The following is a 15174-nucleotide window of genomic DNA, read 5'->3' as shown; positions in this document are numbered from 1 at the left end:
AGGGGGGAGGAGGTGGGGGAGGGAGTCGGTGATTCCTGAAGAAGTTATGACTATTGGATATTATTACCTTGTTAAAGATTAATTATTAGAGGATTTATAGTTGTGTGAATTTACTTTAGGCATGAGAATGACTTAAAAATGTGGATGCAGTATGGGAAGCAACAAATATGCTTGCACAACTCCTGTTCTCTGCTTGTCTTGATTCCTGCTTTTCTCCTTGTGCATTTATTACTTCTCTGTGTGTCTTGGACTCTTTTTTTTGGGGGTTCATCTCTGCGTTACATTAGCTTGTGCCATGTCTGCTTCATCCCTTATTTTATAGGGTGCTTCCTAACATACATTCGTTGAACATGCAACCTTTTGAAGGTTTATGATGAATGGATAAAACGTTGTTAATTTTCCTCTTGAATACCCTTGCTTGACATTCCGTTTCCTTTATATTCTTTCCTCCAAAAGGCAATAGCAATTCTGCTCCAAAGAGAAAAAATAACAGAAAAAATTTGTGCGCAAAATCTGTGTATGTCACTTCAGACTCATGCTCTCCCATTTCCAGGGTTGAAAACCTCAAAAAGTTCAAAAGTGAAGCTGGGGATTGCCCAACACTGGTGTGCACTGATTTAGCTGCTCGAGGACTGGACTTGGATGTTGACCATGTCATCATGTTTGATTTTCCTATGAACTCTGTAAGTATCATCTCCCTTACTGTTTTTTTGATTTGTTGTTATTTTTGACCCCCCCCCCGGTTATTTACTGCTACCTAACTTTTCTTAAATGAGTTTATAGATTGACTATCTCCATCGCACTGGTAGAACTGCTCGTATGGGTGCCAAAGGTGAGCTGCCTATAAAAAACTATATGGTAGTTGAGGGTAATTTTATTTAAATTTTGTAGATGAATAATCTTTGTTATTTTTGAAATATTTTAAGTTGATTTTTTTCTTTTAATTTATCATAAACATTTTACTTGGAGTACTTAGTTATGAGGGACTATCATTCCCCAGTAGAGAAGAAAACTCAGTGCCCGCTTCTCTCGCAAAGTGATGGCTAACTAGCTTGGTAGAAGGCATTCTTAAAAGATTCTGAATCAAAACAATCTCATCTTAACAGGCAAAGTTACTAGTCTAGTTGCGAAGAAGGACGTACCATTAGCGACCCGTATTGAGGAGGCCATGAAGAAGAATGAGAGCCTGGAATCTCTGACTGCAGACAATGTCAGAAGGGATGTTGCCAAGGAACGAATTCATGAGCAGCGGCATATGATAAAAGCATCAAATCAGAAAAGCACGAGTATCACAGCTACAAAATCCTCAAATCAGAAAAACAGGAGTAGCACAGCAACAAAATCTTCTAGAGCCCATGGAAAGGTGGCAGGTATTCAGACTGCTGGACAAAATATCGTCACAGCGAAAACTGGAAAAACATCTGTAGGTATGCAAACAAAGAAGGCAGTTCAGGTGCCTAAGATTTCCAAGTCTTCCCCTCCAAGTGGCTCAAGAAAAGTGTTTTCAGGTGGAAAGAAACAAACAGATAACAGAAAATCTAGTCTCAAGTCTTCGAAATCGAAGATTAATGTTGTGGGATTCAGGGGACGGAGTTCTTCATCGACAAAGAAAGGATCGTTGGGGAGTTGACTTGGGTTTCAGCAGCTTTAATCTGTTTTCTTGTAATTATTGTGCAGTATAAATTTTTATTGCGGTTTGACTACCAATTTTGGACTTTGTTTTGAGTTATGCTTTGACTTCCTCTGTAAACTCTTCCATTATGCATACCTTGGGCCTGATTCCACAGTTTTGAATCAATTACTAAGGGCCCTATTTGGTTAGATATGAAGTAAAAGTAACATAAAATTTTCATTGGGAAAGTGAACTCATAAAATTTTCATTGGATAAGTGAGAGAAAATGAATTGTGAAGAAATTACAAACAGAAGGACCTTTCAGTTAAGGTTGGTTGGAATTTCAACCTGGCCCCAGTTGCACTTAGAATTTGTCTTTGATGGTTTAAAGACTTTTAACTCCAATGGATTTCAAGCTCTCACTGGCTTTCAAATGTTTTCACAAATCAGGCCAACAGCAAAACCAAGACGAACTCAACCTAGTAATCACTTGGGTCTGTTGGGCCGACTTTGGGTTGAGACCAAACTAGATGGGACTGGTTATAGGATGTAGAGTTTGAAATTTGTTCCTTCTTTCCCTCAGGCTCTAGGGTTGCCAAGATCTAGCCCAAGCCAGCCTGAGCTGCACCCATGACCAAGAAGAAGGCATCTCAGAAATCTGCCTATTTGTGTCGGATTTCCAGGGTTCAGGTCAAAACCCAATGCCGATCCAATTTACTTGAACCTTGATTGCAGACATTGCCGGGGAGTAGAGGTTTCCTTTCAGAAAAATAAGAATTAAATCGAAGAAGGTGATTCCCATACTGTCTTTCGGGGACTTTAGGCGAGGAGTGGACCTCTTCCATAATTTTTTAAAATGAAAACCTTCTCCCCAAAAAGAAAAAAAAGATTAGACGCAGAGGTGAATGGATAGGCACTGGAACTCATCCTTGTGAGCTCGACAAAGAACTCGACTGACTATACCCACGTTGCTAGCGGTGAAGACCCACTTCGTCGCGGCAGCAAGGTTCAACTATAGAGTTAAAGAAGGCATTCGGATAATCGAAAGCTTCCTAATGCTCTTCGTACCCATAGGAAGATACCTGCTCCATACTCATAGACTTTCGGTGAAGAATTCTGGATAAGTTTTCCCCATTTCCTCCGATGGGCTGCCAATCCGTCAGTGCTTTCTCGCTTTGCTCTCAAACACCGACCCTCAAACTCAGAATCTCAAAACATGGGTCTTCCAATAGACCTAAAATAACTCTTTCGAGTTCAGCAATTCCGACCCAGCTGCAGAAATCGCTGTCCTTTCATTCCCAACTCCGAGCCATAAATCCACAACTGGGTATGATTTCTTCTTTCCCCTGCTCCCCTTCTCTACTGCTTCCTCAAGTGCCCTGTTTAAATCGTTCCAGGATATTCTCTTTACTCACTCCTCAAGACAGTACTTTCAAATTCTGTGCGAATAAAATAGCCGTTTGGATTGTTGGGTCTCTCTTCTTCTTGGGGAGTCTCAACGTTAGACCGGTTCTAGCACTGCCCCCAACCCAGAAAAGCACTTCTTCTGCACCTATGGGGGAAAGAAGAAAGACTCAGAATGACAAAAACGATAATGAGGATATGTATTTGAAATTACTGGAGAAGAACCCAAGGGATGTTGAAGCTTTGAAAGCGGTTTTGTATGCAAAGATGAGGAAAGGGAAGACCAACGAGGCTGTGGAGTACGTAGAGAAGTTGATTGAGGTCGAACCGAATGAAATAGAATGGAGGCTTCTTCAAGCTCTTACCCATGAGATGATGGGCAACCTCAACAGGGCCAAGAAGATGTTCAAGCAAATCCTCAAGGAGAGGCCTCTTTTACTTAGAGCTTTGCATGTATGGTTCTTGTCCTCCATTTGTTTTTCATTTTTCATTTCTTGCTAGCCTTCAAGATGTATGCGTTGCATGTCTGTCTCTATTTCTTTTCCCGGTAGACTTTATAGATTATAAATAGATATACAAAGTGACACACACATTAGCCCATCAACTTGTAGTTGAATAATTGAGAGATGTTAACAAGGCATATGTCAGTTTTGAATCAGCCACAACTCTGTTTCTTTGTGAACTACAATGCCTTATGTTGAGAGGGTGTCGTTGTCTTGTTTGGATATTATTTTTAGTAAGCTTGTGTAGATCTGTTGATCATAAGTTTCAAGCCTTTAGGTTACTTATGTTAAGCCTAACGGAAATGTGTGGTGTTTCAAGTGTCAACTTTTTTTTTGGCTAGAAGTTTCAAGTGTTAACTTCTAGCTATGCATAAATTATGAGGTGGAGCTGATGGGTCTGTTCAAATAGTACAATATTGTTTTCTTTGGATTAAAATGTTGTACTTATGAGTTCTTGATAGTGTCGAGATATTATGTTCTTCAAGTATTTATTAAACTTTGTTTTTTTTTTTTTTTTTTTTTTTTTTTTTTTTTTCTGGTTATCTAACTAGTTTCTTTAGTATACTGCTACTTCGTAACCATATATACTACCAGGCAGGTTTTGCACCTATCAGCACTTAAAATGGCTTCCTGGAAAAGCTATGCAGTTTCAATTGGAAAAGGAATAGACATGAAAATCTTGTGTCTTTCATCCGCAGAGTCTTAGGGAGATTACATTTCTTGTGGTGGTTGAACTTTTTATGGGAAACAGCCTCTCTGTGAAGCGGGGTTTTCACGGAGAGGAGGCTGCGTACATTATGACCGTCCCAGACCCCACAGTGGCGGGAGCTTCATGCACTGGGCACCCCCCCTCTTTTTGGTCAAACTTTTTGATTCCTGAACTTCAACCTAAATATTTGACACTCTTAAGAGATTTTTCCTCTTGCAAATTATGGGTATAGCTCATCAAATTTCTCTGTTTCCTTTCAAGACCACCTATTATGAAGAAAGGAAAATGAAGCAAAATCTTATTGGAGGCACAGGAAAATGCCTTTGGACCAACTTTGGTTGCCAACTTATATACTCCTTACTGCATCTGTCGTTATTATATAGCTCCTTGTTGTACTCTACTTATCTTTTCTATCAATAAATCTGCTGTTTATTTTATCCACCCAATTTTTTTTTTCTTTTCTTTTGCCAGGTTACTTCTGGTCATCTATCTGTTTTATCAACTATTATTGCATATCTGTTATCCACAACCTCTTGATTTCCTTTGAACCAAATGCTAATGCTCATGTCACATTACACAACTTGTGACTGAACTTAAGGCACGCAAGGGATGATCCTGAAATTGCTAGTGGGATTCAGTTTGAGGAGGACCTTGCTGTTGCCGTGAAATCAAATAACTTTGGTTCTGAAAATGTCCATTTGCAATTAATGTTATCATTGAAAGTGTTTAACAAGCTAGCATCGTGGTTGCTCCTCTACAAACTTGAAGCTTCAAGAGTGAAAGAATCAACTTAGCTCAAGACCTAGTAACTCTGCGTAGTCATTGAGCTAGTTTTAATTTGGTCAATACAGTAATTCATTCTCCTTATTTTAAGTTGATCTATAATAAAACATTGAAGATTTGGATCTTCCCAGCTTTTCTGTTTTTTTGTGTTCCTTTGTAGATTTATGGAAGTCAGAACTTATTCAGAATCCATTTAATTGATTGCATCCTCTCTCCCACCCCCCCCCTTCCTTTTTTCCCCCTAATTTCTTGGGTTTGAAGGGGGGTGGGGGGAGAGTCTGGAATGGGGGGGTACTGTTGCTCAATGGATCTCATAGCAATCTTCCACAGGGTTTGGCAATGGTGATGCACAAGAACCATGAAGGCCCAGCTGTCTTTGAGATGTTGGACAAGGCTTTGAAACTTGCTCAACAAGAGAAAAGAGTCACTGAGGAGCGGAATATAAGAATTTTGATTGCACAGATGCATGTTGTAAAGGTGGTCACTTGGATCCTCTTTATAAACAGATCCCAATTATTCAACTGTTCCATTCATTAAATTAGTCATGTCCATAATCATAAGATTGCCTTGTTTATACTGTAGGGTGTTAACTTTGTCCATTAAGGCAATATTCTTGTCTCCTGTACAGGGTAACTTGGAGGAAGGCATGAAAAGATTCCAAGATCTGGTTAATGAGAATGCTAGGGATTTTCGGCCTTATCTTTGCCAGGTAGAACGTGACCTCAATATTGCTAGCATTGTTGTGAAGGCAACGCCCAGGAAGCTTCTAGGTGACCGGGCAGTGCCTGAGATGGGGGGGAGGGGATCTAGGTGATGCTTGCCTAGGTGAGGTTCAACTAGGCATCTGCCTAGGCTCTCAGGCAGTCATCTGGGCAACTATATGTTGTAATGTTAAGATTTTGTTTTATTGGTTTTCATTTGTTGTTTTGAGGTCTGCTATAAATCTTTGATTTTTTGGATCAAATACCTATAAGACTTGAGAAGCTAAAAAGGATTTAAAATGGAAACTCAAATAAGGCTTTATACATAACTGTTCGTGTAGTTCCTCCCCCACTCCCTAACCCCCCCCCCCCCCCAAAAAAAAAAATCAATTTAGCTGAGATTCTCCTGGCTTGCTGGGCTGTGCCTCTTTCCTCTAACTTTCATCTTTCATTTTTTATTTATTTCCCTTCCCTCATTTCTGCATCTCTTCATTCCCTCCTTTGTTTGGACCTTATTTTTCCTCACTTTGTTTTGCATGGATTCATGTAGCCGACCCCATTAAGTTGAGATAAGGCTGATTTTGTTGTTCTTGTTCATGCTGAGTGCTGTTGGTTTTTGTGAATGTTTTGATTTTCCTTTTTGCTGGTCCCCCAATTTTGTTTTATGTTATGTTTGTATTTGAAATGGGGCTCTGTTGGCTGCCATGTGTTTGGTTAATTGACTCAATGGGCTGGTGCTGTATGTTCAATGTTTTAAATGCTTAGACTGTTTTGTTTTTTTTCAAGTGCTATATTCATCAATAAGCTTAGTAACGAAGAAATCAAGAAAAATGGGCAAATTTAGCCTGCCAAGTTCCTGAATGACGCCTAGGCGATGCCTAGGTGACCATAGGGCCTATGGATAGGCGTGCCTAGGCAATTTGCGAAATTGATTGCTAGTTTCTGCTAATCCATCTTTTGCATGAAAGGTTAGTTTTGTACTGTTGTAGTTGTTACTCTGTATAGCGATTAGCTTTGGAAACTTTGAAGCTACTCTAATAATACTTAAAGGGTGTACACTTGCCAGTCCTAGACCCTTGCAGTAGCGGGAGCCTCGTGCACTGGGTTGCTCTTTTTAATAGAATTTTTTGTAAGGGGTGTGGGATCCACCTTGCGAACTAACTTTGTTCATTTATTTTCATTTCTCTGTTGATTATTGAGGATAATAAAAGGTTGGAGACAAGAAAGTACTATATTGAGGTTTAATTGCTGTTTTACCAATTGTGTGCATCTGTTTCAGGGGATAATCTACAGCTTGCAGGGTAAAAAGGAGGAAGCACAGGAGCAGTTTGAGACATATCGAAGTCTTGTACCTGAAGAGTTTCCCCAGAGAGGATTCCTTGATGATGTGGTACTGGCAGCCAAAACAGAATCTCAAGAGCAGCTGGAGAAGGATTTTGATGCTGAATTCTCCTATAGGAAGTGAAAATCAGTCATCAATAGGCAGAGAGATACTATTGAGTGGTAAGTTTTGGATATCTACTAATCTGTATTTGCTATTTACAAACTGTAGCTCTCAAGAAAGGTCTAATCTTTCTAAGGAGGGGTTTTCCTTTTAAAATTTTTGGCACTAGTGAGGGTATTAATTTGTTGCTACTTGCTACCATTTTATGTTGCAACTTCTCATGCCATAAATGTGCAGTATCATTTTAGTTGACTGCTTCGAAGCTAAGCCCTGATTTTATTTGTTGTCATTAGGGTGGCATCAAGGTCATGCATCTTTGTCAGTGCCTGCAAAAAGGAAATAGAGCATAAGAAGTATCAATTGGGGGGCTGCAATAAGTTCCAGTTGTTCAAGGAGCAGGGACTTCGAGGCACTTTTAGCAGCTATAAGTTTTGTAGGAAATTATTTCTTCAGATTTGCATTTCCAAGCTACATGTAAGAGATTTTTGCATTACAATCACTTAAAGGAGATTGCAGCACTAGTTCTGGTTGGAGGAACTACTATATTTCCAGCAGTGTCATGAACAATAATAGTGGAGAAGTCTGGGATACTTTTCACTAATTGAGTATATTGGGATGGACTTCTGTCGATTTTGATATGGTTATATTGATAGATAGGCTGATTGGCACCCTCTGATGTTGGTGTTATTGGATACTGTAACTCAAATCTCATTGGATTGATTGTTCCTTCCTTTCGTTCAGTGTAGATTAAGGCATTGGTAAAATTAGAATGTGATTTGATACTTTTGGTTTAATTAGGACTTTGACCCAAATCAGAGGGTATGTGTACTATTTTTTAAGGTAAAACCAATGTTAGAATTGAAATCTCATTTTATACGAGCAATTGTGTGTTGCAATCAACTTTTGCTAAGATACCGCACAAGTATCCTAAGTAAATGACAGCAGGCTACCAAATTTTGGTTCTTCACCTTCCAAGAAGCATTAGCTTTTGCAAGACTCATATCCTCTGTGGTGAACGGTGAGTGACAATGAGGATTCAACAGTTGGGAGAGCCCCGGCATGCATCGCAGCCATTGGATCTTCACTATTGTTCATTACCTCTCCACAGAGGATTTTTTTACGCTTTTATATATCTTCAATGAAGTAGTTGACAAAACTGAAAATGTTTTTCTATGGTCTGGGATGAGTTTTTGGCAGCCATACATTCTATGATATTGACAATGATTACTCATTAAGCATAGCATGGCAGTTTGTAAATCTTTTGACTTTTTCTTTTAATTTGAGAAAAATGTATTCTAATGCACAGAAAGACACATAAATTGTGATTGAATTTTCTTCCAAATAGTGAATGGAAATAAAAATCATAGAATACTTTTTCTTTTTTTGTTAACCAAGGTGTCTGGGCCAGCTTATGCGCACCTCAACTAATCCTCGGGGAGACTAGCATAGCAACCCACTGCCATGATCTCCACTTAAATTGCAGATGCACAGATAGGGAATCAAACCTGAGACCGTGCACACAATGTGTACAACAGTGTTCGATCTCACGACTTCCTTCCCTGGGTGCCGGCTCCACAAACCAAAGCTACCACCACTAGGCGATCCTAGTGTTCGTCATGGAATACTTTCTATTAATCCTCAACACACTCAAACTCAAGTGGTGTGAATAATCTGTGCCAAGATTTATTTATTTATTTTTCATGAAAATGAAAAATGTCATAACCTTGAGAAGCCGAGAATAACATGTTCAAATAGAATCCCACAATGCTTACTCATCTTATAGCATGTTATTTACTAATCTATCCATCACACCCATGCATATAAAATCTTTCATGTTTAATAATGTTTACAAACATAATTTATTTTAACAACTAGATTGCATAAATAAAATCAAATTAAGAGATATAAAAATCCCAATGGCCATTGCCACCTTCAACCATTTTGCTAACTCCTGAGACTCGGACCATATGCTTCCCATCTGCATTGCTTTGTCAAGCCCTTGTTGTAGTCCTTATTTGATCTCTGCCTCCCGTGGACTCTCTGTATAGTCATAATCCAAAAAAAAAAAGGACAAAACTATTAGTTGACCAAAATTAATGTTGCCCAACTCGGTGATTGAGTCATTTTGACCATCACCAAAATTTATTGCTTTGATACTCCCAACTCTCGAGAGGGTAGGCGTATGAGTATGACCAAACTAAGAAGTGACAATAGGGAGTATGATCCGACTGCCTGATAAGTGGGAAGGGTGCGGGGTGGCCCTGAGTGTGGAGCAGGTTATTGTACGGTCTTGATTCTATACAAAATATCCCCCACAAGGTTTCTCTTATTCTGAATTTCATGTGTGCGGATCAGGATAGTATGACAACTTGATCCGCTCTTGGCGGTCTTCCCCTAGTTGAATTTGTTTTTTGTAATGTGTACGTACGAGGGCCCCTTAAATAATAAAAAATCTTGACAAGAGTACTCTTAATAAAAGGAAATAGAAAAGGAATACTAGGGAAGGGGAAGAGGGAAAACACTTATTAGTGTTCCTGTTGACGAACAACTTACTTGTAATGTGTAGGAATAATAGGACTTACAGCTCTTCCATTTAATCAAAAAATGGTGACAGAGGGTATGTGCTTTATCTTTTCCCAATCCTCTCCCGTGTCTTTTTGTACTCTCGCTTTGAATTCCCTCGGCATGGAGCCTATGTTGAGCTCATGGAGGGTAGTGACGTGTTGCAACCCATCTGGAAGCATTTTTAATTTTTCGCACCCATGAATAGTTAAAACTTGAAGGCAGGGGAATGCTCCTTGCTCCACCTTCAAATCCTCCAAGTTAGGCAACACAGAAAGTATCAAATTTTGGAGTTTAGCAAAACCTCCTCCAGAACAAATCATTTCCTTTCCTTCAAATGCATCCCATCCTAATTCGAGAATCTTCAAGTTTGGTAGCTTCTCCAGTGTTGCCATTGGTTGGTCGTCTTGCTTTAGATATGAACAATACAAATGCAAATCTATGAGATATGGTGGAAAATCCTCAGGGGCAGGTATCTTCTCTAGCCTTCCATACAACACCAATTTGTAGAGGTGCACATGGTGTAAAAATGAAACAAAAGGCAAATAATATTCAATTCCACGTTCTTCCCATAAGTGCAACACTCGAAGTTTTTTCAATTTGACAATAGAGTGGGTTAATGCCTTTGTATGCAATCTCAACTCTCCATCTATCCCGAGTTCTCTCAGATTCGTCAACTTGTTTAGACCACCTTCTATCCAACTGCCTGCAGGTAGATGTAGCGTCTGGAGGTCCCTCAGATTATCGACTCTGGGTGGACGACGACAACAACTTCGACCAATCTTAGTGACAACCTTTTCTATGCATTCAACTAAATTTGGAGGATGATATATGCCGGAAATAGAAAGATGTCTTAGTTGTTGCATTCTCCATATTTCCTTGGGTATGCGTGTGATCGATGTGTCGGATAGATCTAAAGTTTGTAGATTGCAGAGGTTTCCCATTGAGTGTGGAATTCTTCGTAGTTTGGTTCTACGCAAGTTCAAGTACTTTAGAAGGACAAGGCCTCCAATTTCCTTGGGTAAATCCTTAAGAGTTGTCACATTCTGTAAATCTAATACTCTAAGCAGATTGAACCCCACATAAAGACCCTTCCACTCATTTTTTTGGAGGTTTTTACTGAAGCACAAGAAGGAATGAAGATGGTAAAGAGTGGAACTCGATATAGGGTGCATACCACTGTTGTTTGGATGGATTGCAAGCCGACGAATTCTGCTTAGAGAACTAGCGGAACAGTTACTACTTCCACATATTTCAAGAAGCCTATCTTTCTTGGCTTCTGAAACTGCTAAGTCCCGCAATAGATCATGGATACGACAATAATTAACACCTCCATCTGATCTCCTATTTGCTGCTTGGATCATGCTCCTATCAATTAACTCTTCTAGGTACTCCTCAGCAGTATCTTCCATAGTTTCCTCTCCTCTCTGTTGTATAAACCCCTCTGCAACCCATAATCGAATCAATTTTTCAGAAGAGATCTCATAGTCTTCTGGGTAAAGACCAAAATAGAGAAAACAAAATTGCAAGTAATACGGTAAGTCTGTATAACTCAGAGCTAATATGTCCATGCATTGCTGTGGGCCTTCATTAAGTTGCCAATTCACGCTTTCAAGTACTTTGTTCCACACGCTAAGTGTTCGCTGCTTTGTCGATAAGAGACCTCCTAATACCACAATCGCAAGTGGTAATCCACCGCACCTAGCAACCAATTTCTTTCCAAGATCTTCCAAATCTTTGGAGTAGCTTCTTTCTTCACTTCTTGCTTGGTATTGAAAGACCTTCTTTGAGAAGAGTTCAAAACTCTCCTCATCACCCAGAAGTTGGAGTTCATATGGAGCAATTAATGGATCAGCATGTTTGGCTACTTCCACATTACGGGTGGTGAGTAACACTCGCTGTTGCTTCCCCTCACCCTGATGAACTAGAAATGCCAACTTTAATCTATCCCAATCTTCTCTTTTCCATACATCATCGAATACGATCATGCATCGTTTTTCTTTCAAGTGACCTGAGAGAATTCTCACCAAATCTTCCTCATCTTTGGTTTCCAACTCTTTTTTTGGGTGCATCATTAGTTGTGCTATGGCCCTAGAGAGAAGATCTTTTATTCTGTATTCTTGAGAGACATAAACCCATGCACAAGAATCAAAAGTGTTCTTGACATCACTCCTATTATAAACTTTCTTAGCAAGAGTGGTCTTACCTAAACCACCCATACCCACTATGGGAACTACAAGAAGCTGTCGTGAGTCTTCTTGTTTTAGAAGCATCGCTACTTCATCACTGTCTTTCTCAAAGCCAACAACATCAACTTCTTCTTCCATGGTATCTCTCCTTCTTTTCTGCGCTAAGCCATCATCCAAACGAGCCGAAGTCTCTCCAGTTTCAAAAGCTTCAACCCCGTACTTCAATTTGTTAGCTGAAATCTTCTCAATCCTTCTATTGATGTCTTCCATTTCCTTCCCCAACATGTGTAGAGTAAACAGATATTTGCTAGAACCCATAAACCTCTTCACCATATTTCTTTGCCGTTGTCGCACGATTTGAAGCATGTACAAATCAATGATATCCTCAGCATCGAAAGCTAGGCTTTTGACTTGGCTCACCCACAAGTTCACCCTCCGGTTGCTTCTGCGCTTTTCATCAGCATCTCTTAGGAAGGAGTTAATCCACTCAAGTTCATCGTGCAGAGACAGGATTTGCGTTTTCACTCCACCGAGGAAATTAGCTTCCTCTAATAACAGGGAACCCAATTTTGCTATAAGAAAGCTGACGGAGCGCTCAGCCATTTTTAGCAGAAATTTGCTTCTTTGTGTGAAGCAGCGGGTAGCTTTTCCTCTGTGTTCCTTACTAGTGAGCAGCTTCAATATCAACCCTCCATCCGCTTCTCTTCTTTCCTCTCTGTCTATAGCACTCGTCCTTTTTGGCCTTTTTTCTTGATGGGTTTTTCCATTGGTCGGTGGCAGTCAATATCATTGATTTTCACAAATTCTTTTGATTGGATTTTGGCCATCCAAGTCAAAAGAAGAAAAGTATTGCCCAACCTGTAAAACAGATCCATCTCATTAAAAGAGACCGAGAATTTTTTTTTTTTTTTTAATGAAAAAAAAAAAAATGAGAAACAGAATAAAAGGATCAATATAAAAATTTCCGAGGTCCATGCTGCTTCCATGGACTGTTTTTTCAATGAGAAAATATATTTGGAAGAAAGTATAATTGAATAAAAAAACATATGAGATGGTGATGATGAAGTTAGTATGAAAATTTATGAAGACATGCTGTGAAATGGATGACATCTTTGTTTGTGCGAGAGTGTGAATTTGAGAGAGAGAGAGAGAGAGAGAGAGAGAGAACTCTGTGCAGGCCTTTCATGAGTGACGACAACTTTTTGTTTCTCTTTCTCTCAACACCATAAATAGCAAAGGTAGAGATCTCTTGATGGTGGCAGAGGTGGTTGTGACCCAGTGGTGACAGTGGTATGTTTTTTTTTTTTTTGGTAAAGGGCAGTGAGTGGTACGTCGAAGAAAAGGAATTAGGGGTAAAAATGTCAAAACATGTAGGTAAATGGAGGAGAATCACTTTTTTGGGTAGTTTTGTAAATCCAAACATGATTTTGTGTTTTTTTTTTGTTATCTAAAACACAAGTTAGTTAATTTTGAAAAAGAAAACCCAAAAGTAGGTAATCATGTAATTTTCCCTATAAATTATCATCGACATTAATTAAAACATTAAAAACAAAAATAATTTGTTCAAATTGAAGGTTTCAACCTTAAAACTGAAACCAATTCAAACATAACAGAGAAAAGATTCCATATTTGATCTATGCATGCATTAAAAATTATTGACTCCACTCTGAATTGGTTTGACCAAAAATCAAGTTTGTGTAGTAAGATTGCAGAACAATGAAGGTGTTGACACCTCGATCCGACATTCCGACCAATTGATTAAACCAGTCTTCCTATTTATTTGATATTTTTTTATTAAATTATAAATATTCTTTAACTCTAATAACAAGCTTCTACCATAATACAAGATTTTTTTATATATAGTTAATATAAAATAAAATAAAACGAAGAAATCAAATGAAGATGAAGGACTTACCTCATACAAGAGCTACAAAACAAAGGTTAATATACATAATTAAGTAAAATATTAAACAATAAGACAAGGAAACAAAAACCTTACAAGAGTAAGAGGGCAATATGAAGTGAAATGATTCAAAAAAAATAAAGGAGCTAATCGCAAAGCTAATACGATAATAATTAATAATTCTTTTAATAATACCAATGAAATGGATCCTTGGACACTAATGATTGAATACTACAAGATTAATTTATATATACTACACGGTTAAGCCTTGAAGGATGATGATTCATCTGCATGTGGAAAATAAGTCATTGCATGCTAATCAAGAGAGATTAGTACGTGTAAAGAAATAACAATTAACATGTGCATGTCATATAGGAAAGTAAATGACCAAACAGTGAAGACAAAATAATGTGGAAGCATGAGATGAAATATGCAACGAAGCATGATCAATACCATGGCCACATATATATGATGATATGATATGATGTAGTGTTAGAAATAAGTGCATACAATAAGATTCAAAATAGGATACAAAAAACTCAATAAAACTTGGATTAATCAAAAACTTACCGGAGAAGAAGAATCAAAACAGTGAAGATAAAATAAGTTTATAGCACTAGCTAATAGTGCAGCACTTCTCGACTGTGAAGTCGTGGACTCTCGATCTCTCTCCCTCTTTTCTTGGGTATTTCAAAACGGCAATGGAGGCTTTCTTTTATAGCAGTGGAGGGCAGGTCGAATCAGGAATTTTACAATTCAAAATACGTTTAAAAGTTTATTCAAAGTAATATTTTAAATGAGGACGGTTCACCTACCATTTCTTATAAGGTTTTAGTATCTTCCCAAAATATCTTTATAATACTTGGCATGCATCTCAAGCCCCAATTCACATTCACCATAGATAAAAAAAAAAACTTAGTCATAAATTAAAAATCTTTTAACCAAAATTATTTGGACAATGAATTCCACATGGTTAAAATGGAATCATACATAAAATAATTACAAATATTAAAGCATTTTTCAAACCATTTTTAATTTCTGAAAATTAATCATTAAATCATAAAGCTTGGAATCAATTTCAATGCTATTTAACTATTTTTGACCCAATGCAGCATGCATACAAGAGTATTTTGGTCACTCCGTAGGTTATTTTCTTTGTAGTGGCTCCAGACATCAGATCAGCCGGGTTGCAAGAAGCCTTCAAAGCTATTAAAATAATCCATTCAAACAAGAGTTAAGAAAAAGGATAAATATATATAAAGACTTGTGAAGACTTTTAAGGTTGATAGCATGGGCTTAACTAACAGATTCATCAACTGGCCAGGAAGCATCTAACACAGGACAAAACAACACTTTATTAACAA

The 15174-nt window shown here is 38.3% G+C and overlaps 3 protein-coding genes across 4 annotated transcripts in view; 2 read left to right on the top strand and 1 right to left on the bottom strand.

The window, feature by feature from the left end:
* Positions 1–1860, top strand: part of LOC122073781 (DEAD-box ATP-dependent RNA helicase 39) — a 9890-nt gene extending 8030 nt beyond the window's left edge. For both annotated transcript variants that reach the window (XM_042638409.1, XM_042638410.1), the window contains 3 exons: positions 554–683; positions 784–832; positions 1107–1860. In XM_042638409.1, coding sequence (XP_042494343.1) covers positions 554–683; positions 784–832; positions 1107–1630 — 703 coding nt within the window. In that variant the 3' untranslated portion in view covers positions 1631–1860. The remainder of the gene's footprint in view (positions 1–553; positions 684–783; positions 833–1106) is intronic.
* Positions 1861–1905: 45 nt separating this feature from the next.
* Positions 1906–7950, top strand: LOC122073782 (protein SLOW GREEN 1, chloroplastic-like). Its single transcript, XM_042638411.1, has 5 exons — positions 1906–3469; positions 5342–5488; positions 5640–5720; positions 6992–7215; positions 7450–7950. The coding sequence occupies exons 1-4, from the start codon at positions 2756–2758 to the stop codon at positions 7175–7177; spliced, it is 1128 nt and encodes a 375-aa protein (XP_042494345.1). The 5' UTR covers positions 1906–2755; the 3' UTR covers positions 7178–7215; positions 7450–7950.
* A 1802-nt stretch (positions 7951–9752) lies between these two features.
* LOC122073583 (disease resistance protein RPH8A-like) lies at positions 9753–12609 on the bottom strand. The gene has a single exon (XM_042638178.1). The coding sequence runs from the start codon at positions 12508–12510 to the stop codon at positions 9754–9756; it is 2757 nt and encodes a 918-aa protein (XP_042494112.1). The 5' UTR covers positions 12511–12609; the 3' UTR covers position 9753.
* Between the last annotated feature and the right edge of the window lie 2565 nt (positions 12610–15174).

This window comes from Macadamia integrifolia, chromosome 3, assembly GCF_013358625.1.
Source record: "Macadamia integrifolia cultivar HAES 741 chromosome 3, SCU_Mint_v3, whole genome shotgun sequence".
NCBI lineage: Eukaryota > Viridiplantae > Streptophyta > Magnoliopsida > Proteales > Proteaceae > Macadamia > Macadamia integrifolia.
Note: the sequence above shows the minus strand (reverse complement) of the source record. Positions and strands in the feature narration are given on the sequence as shown.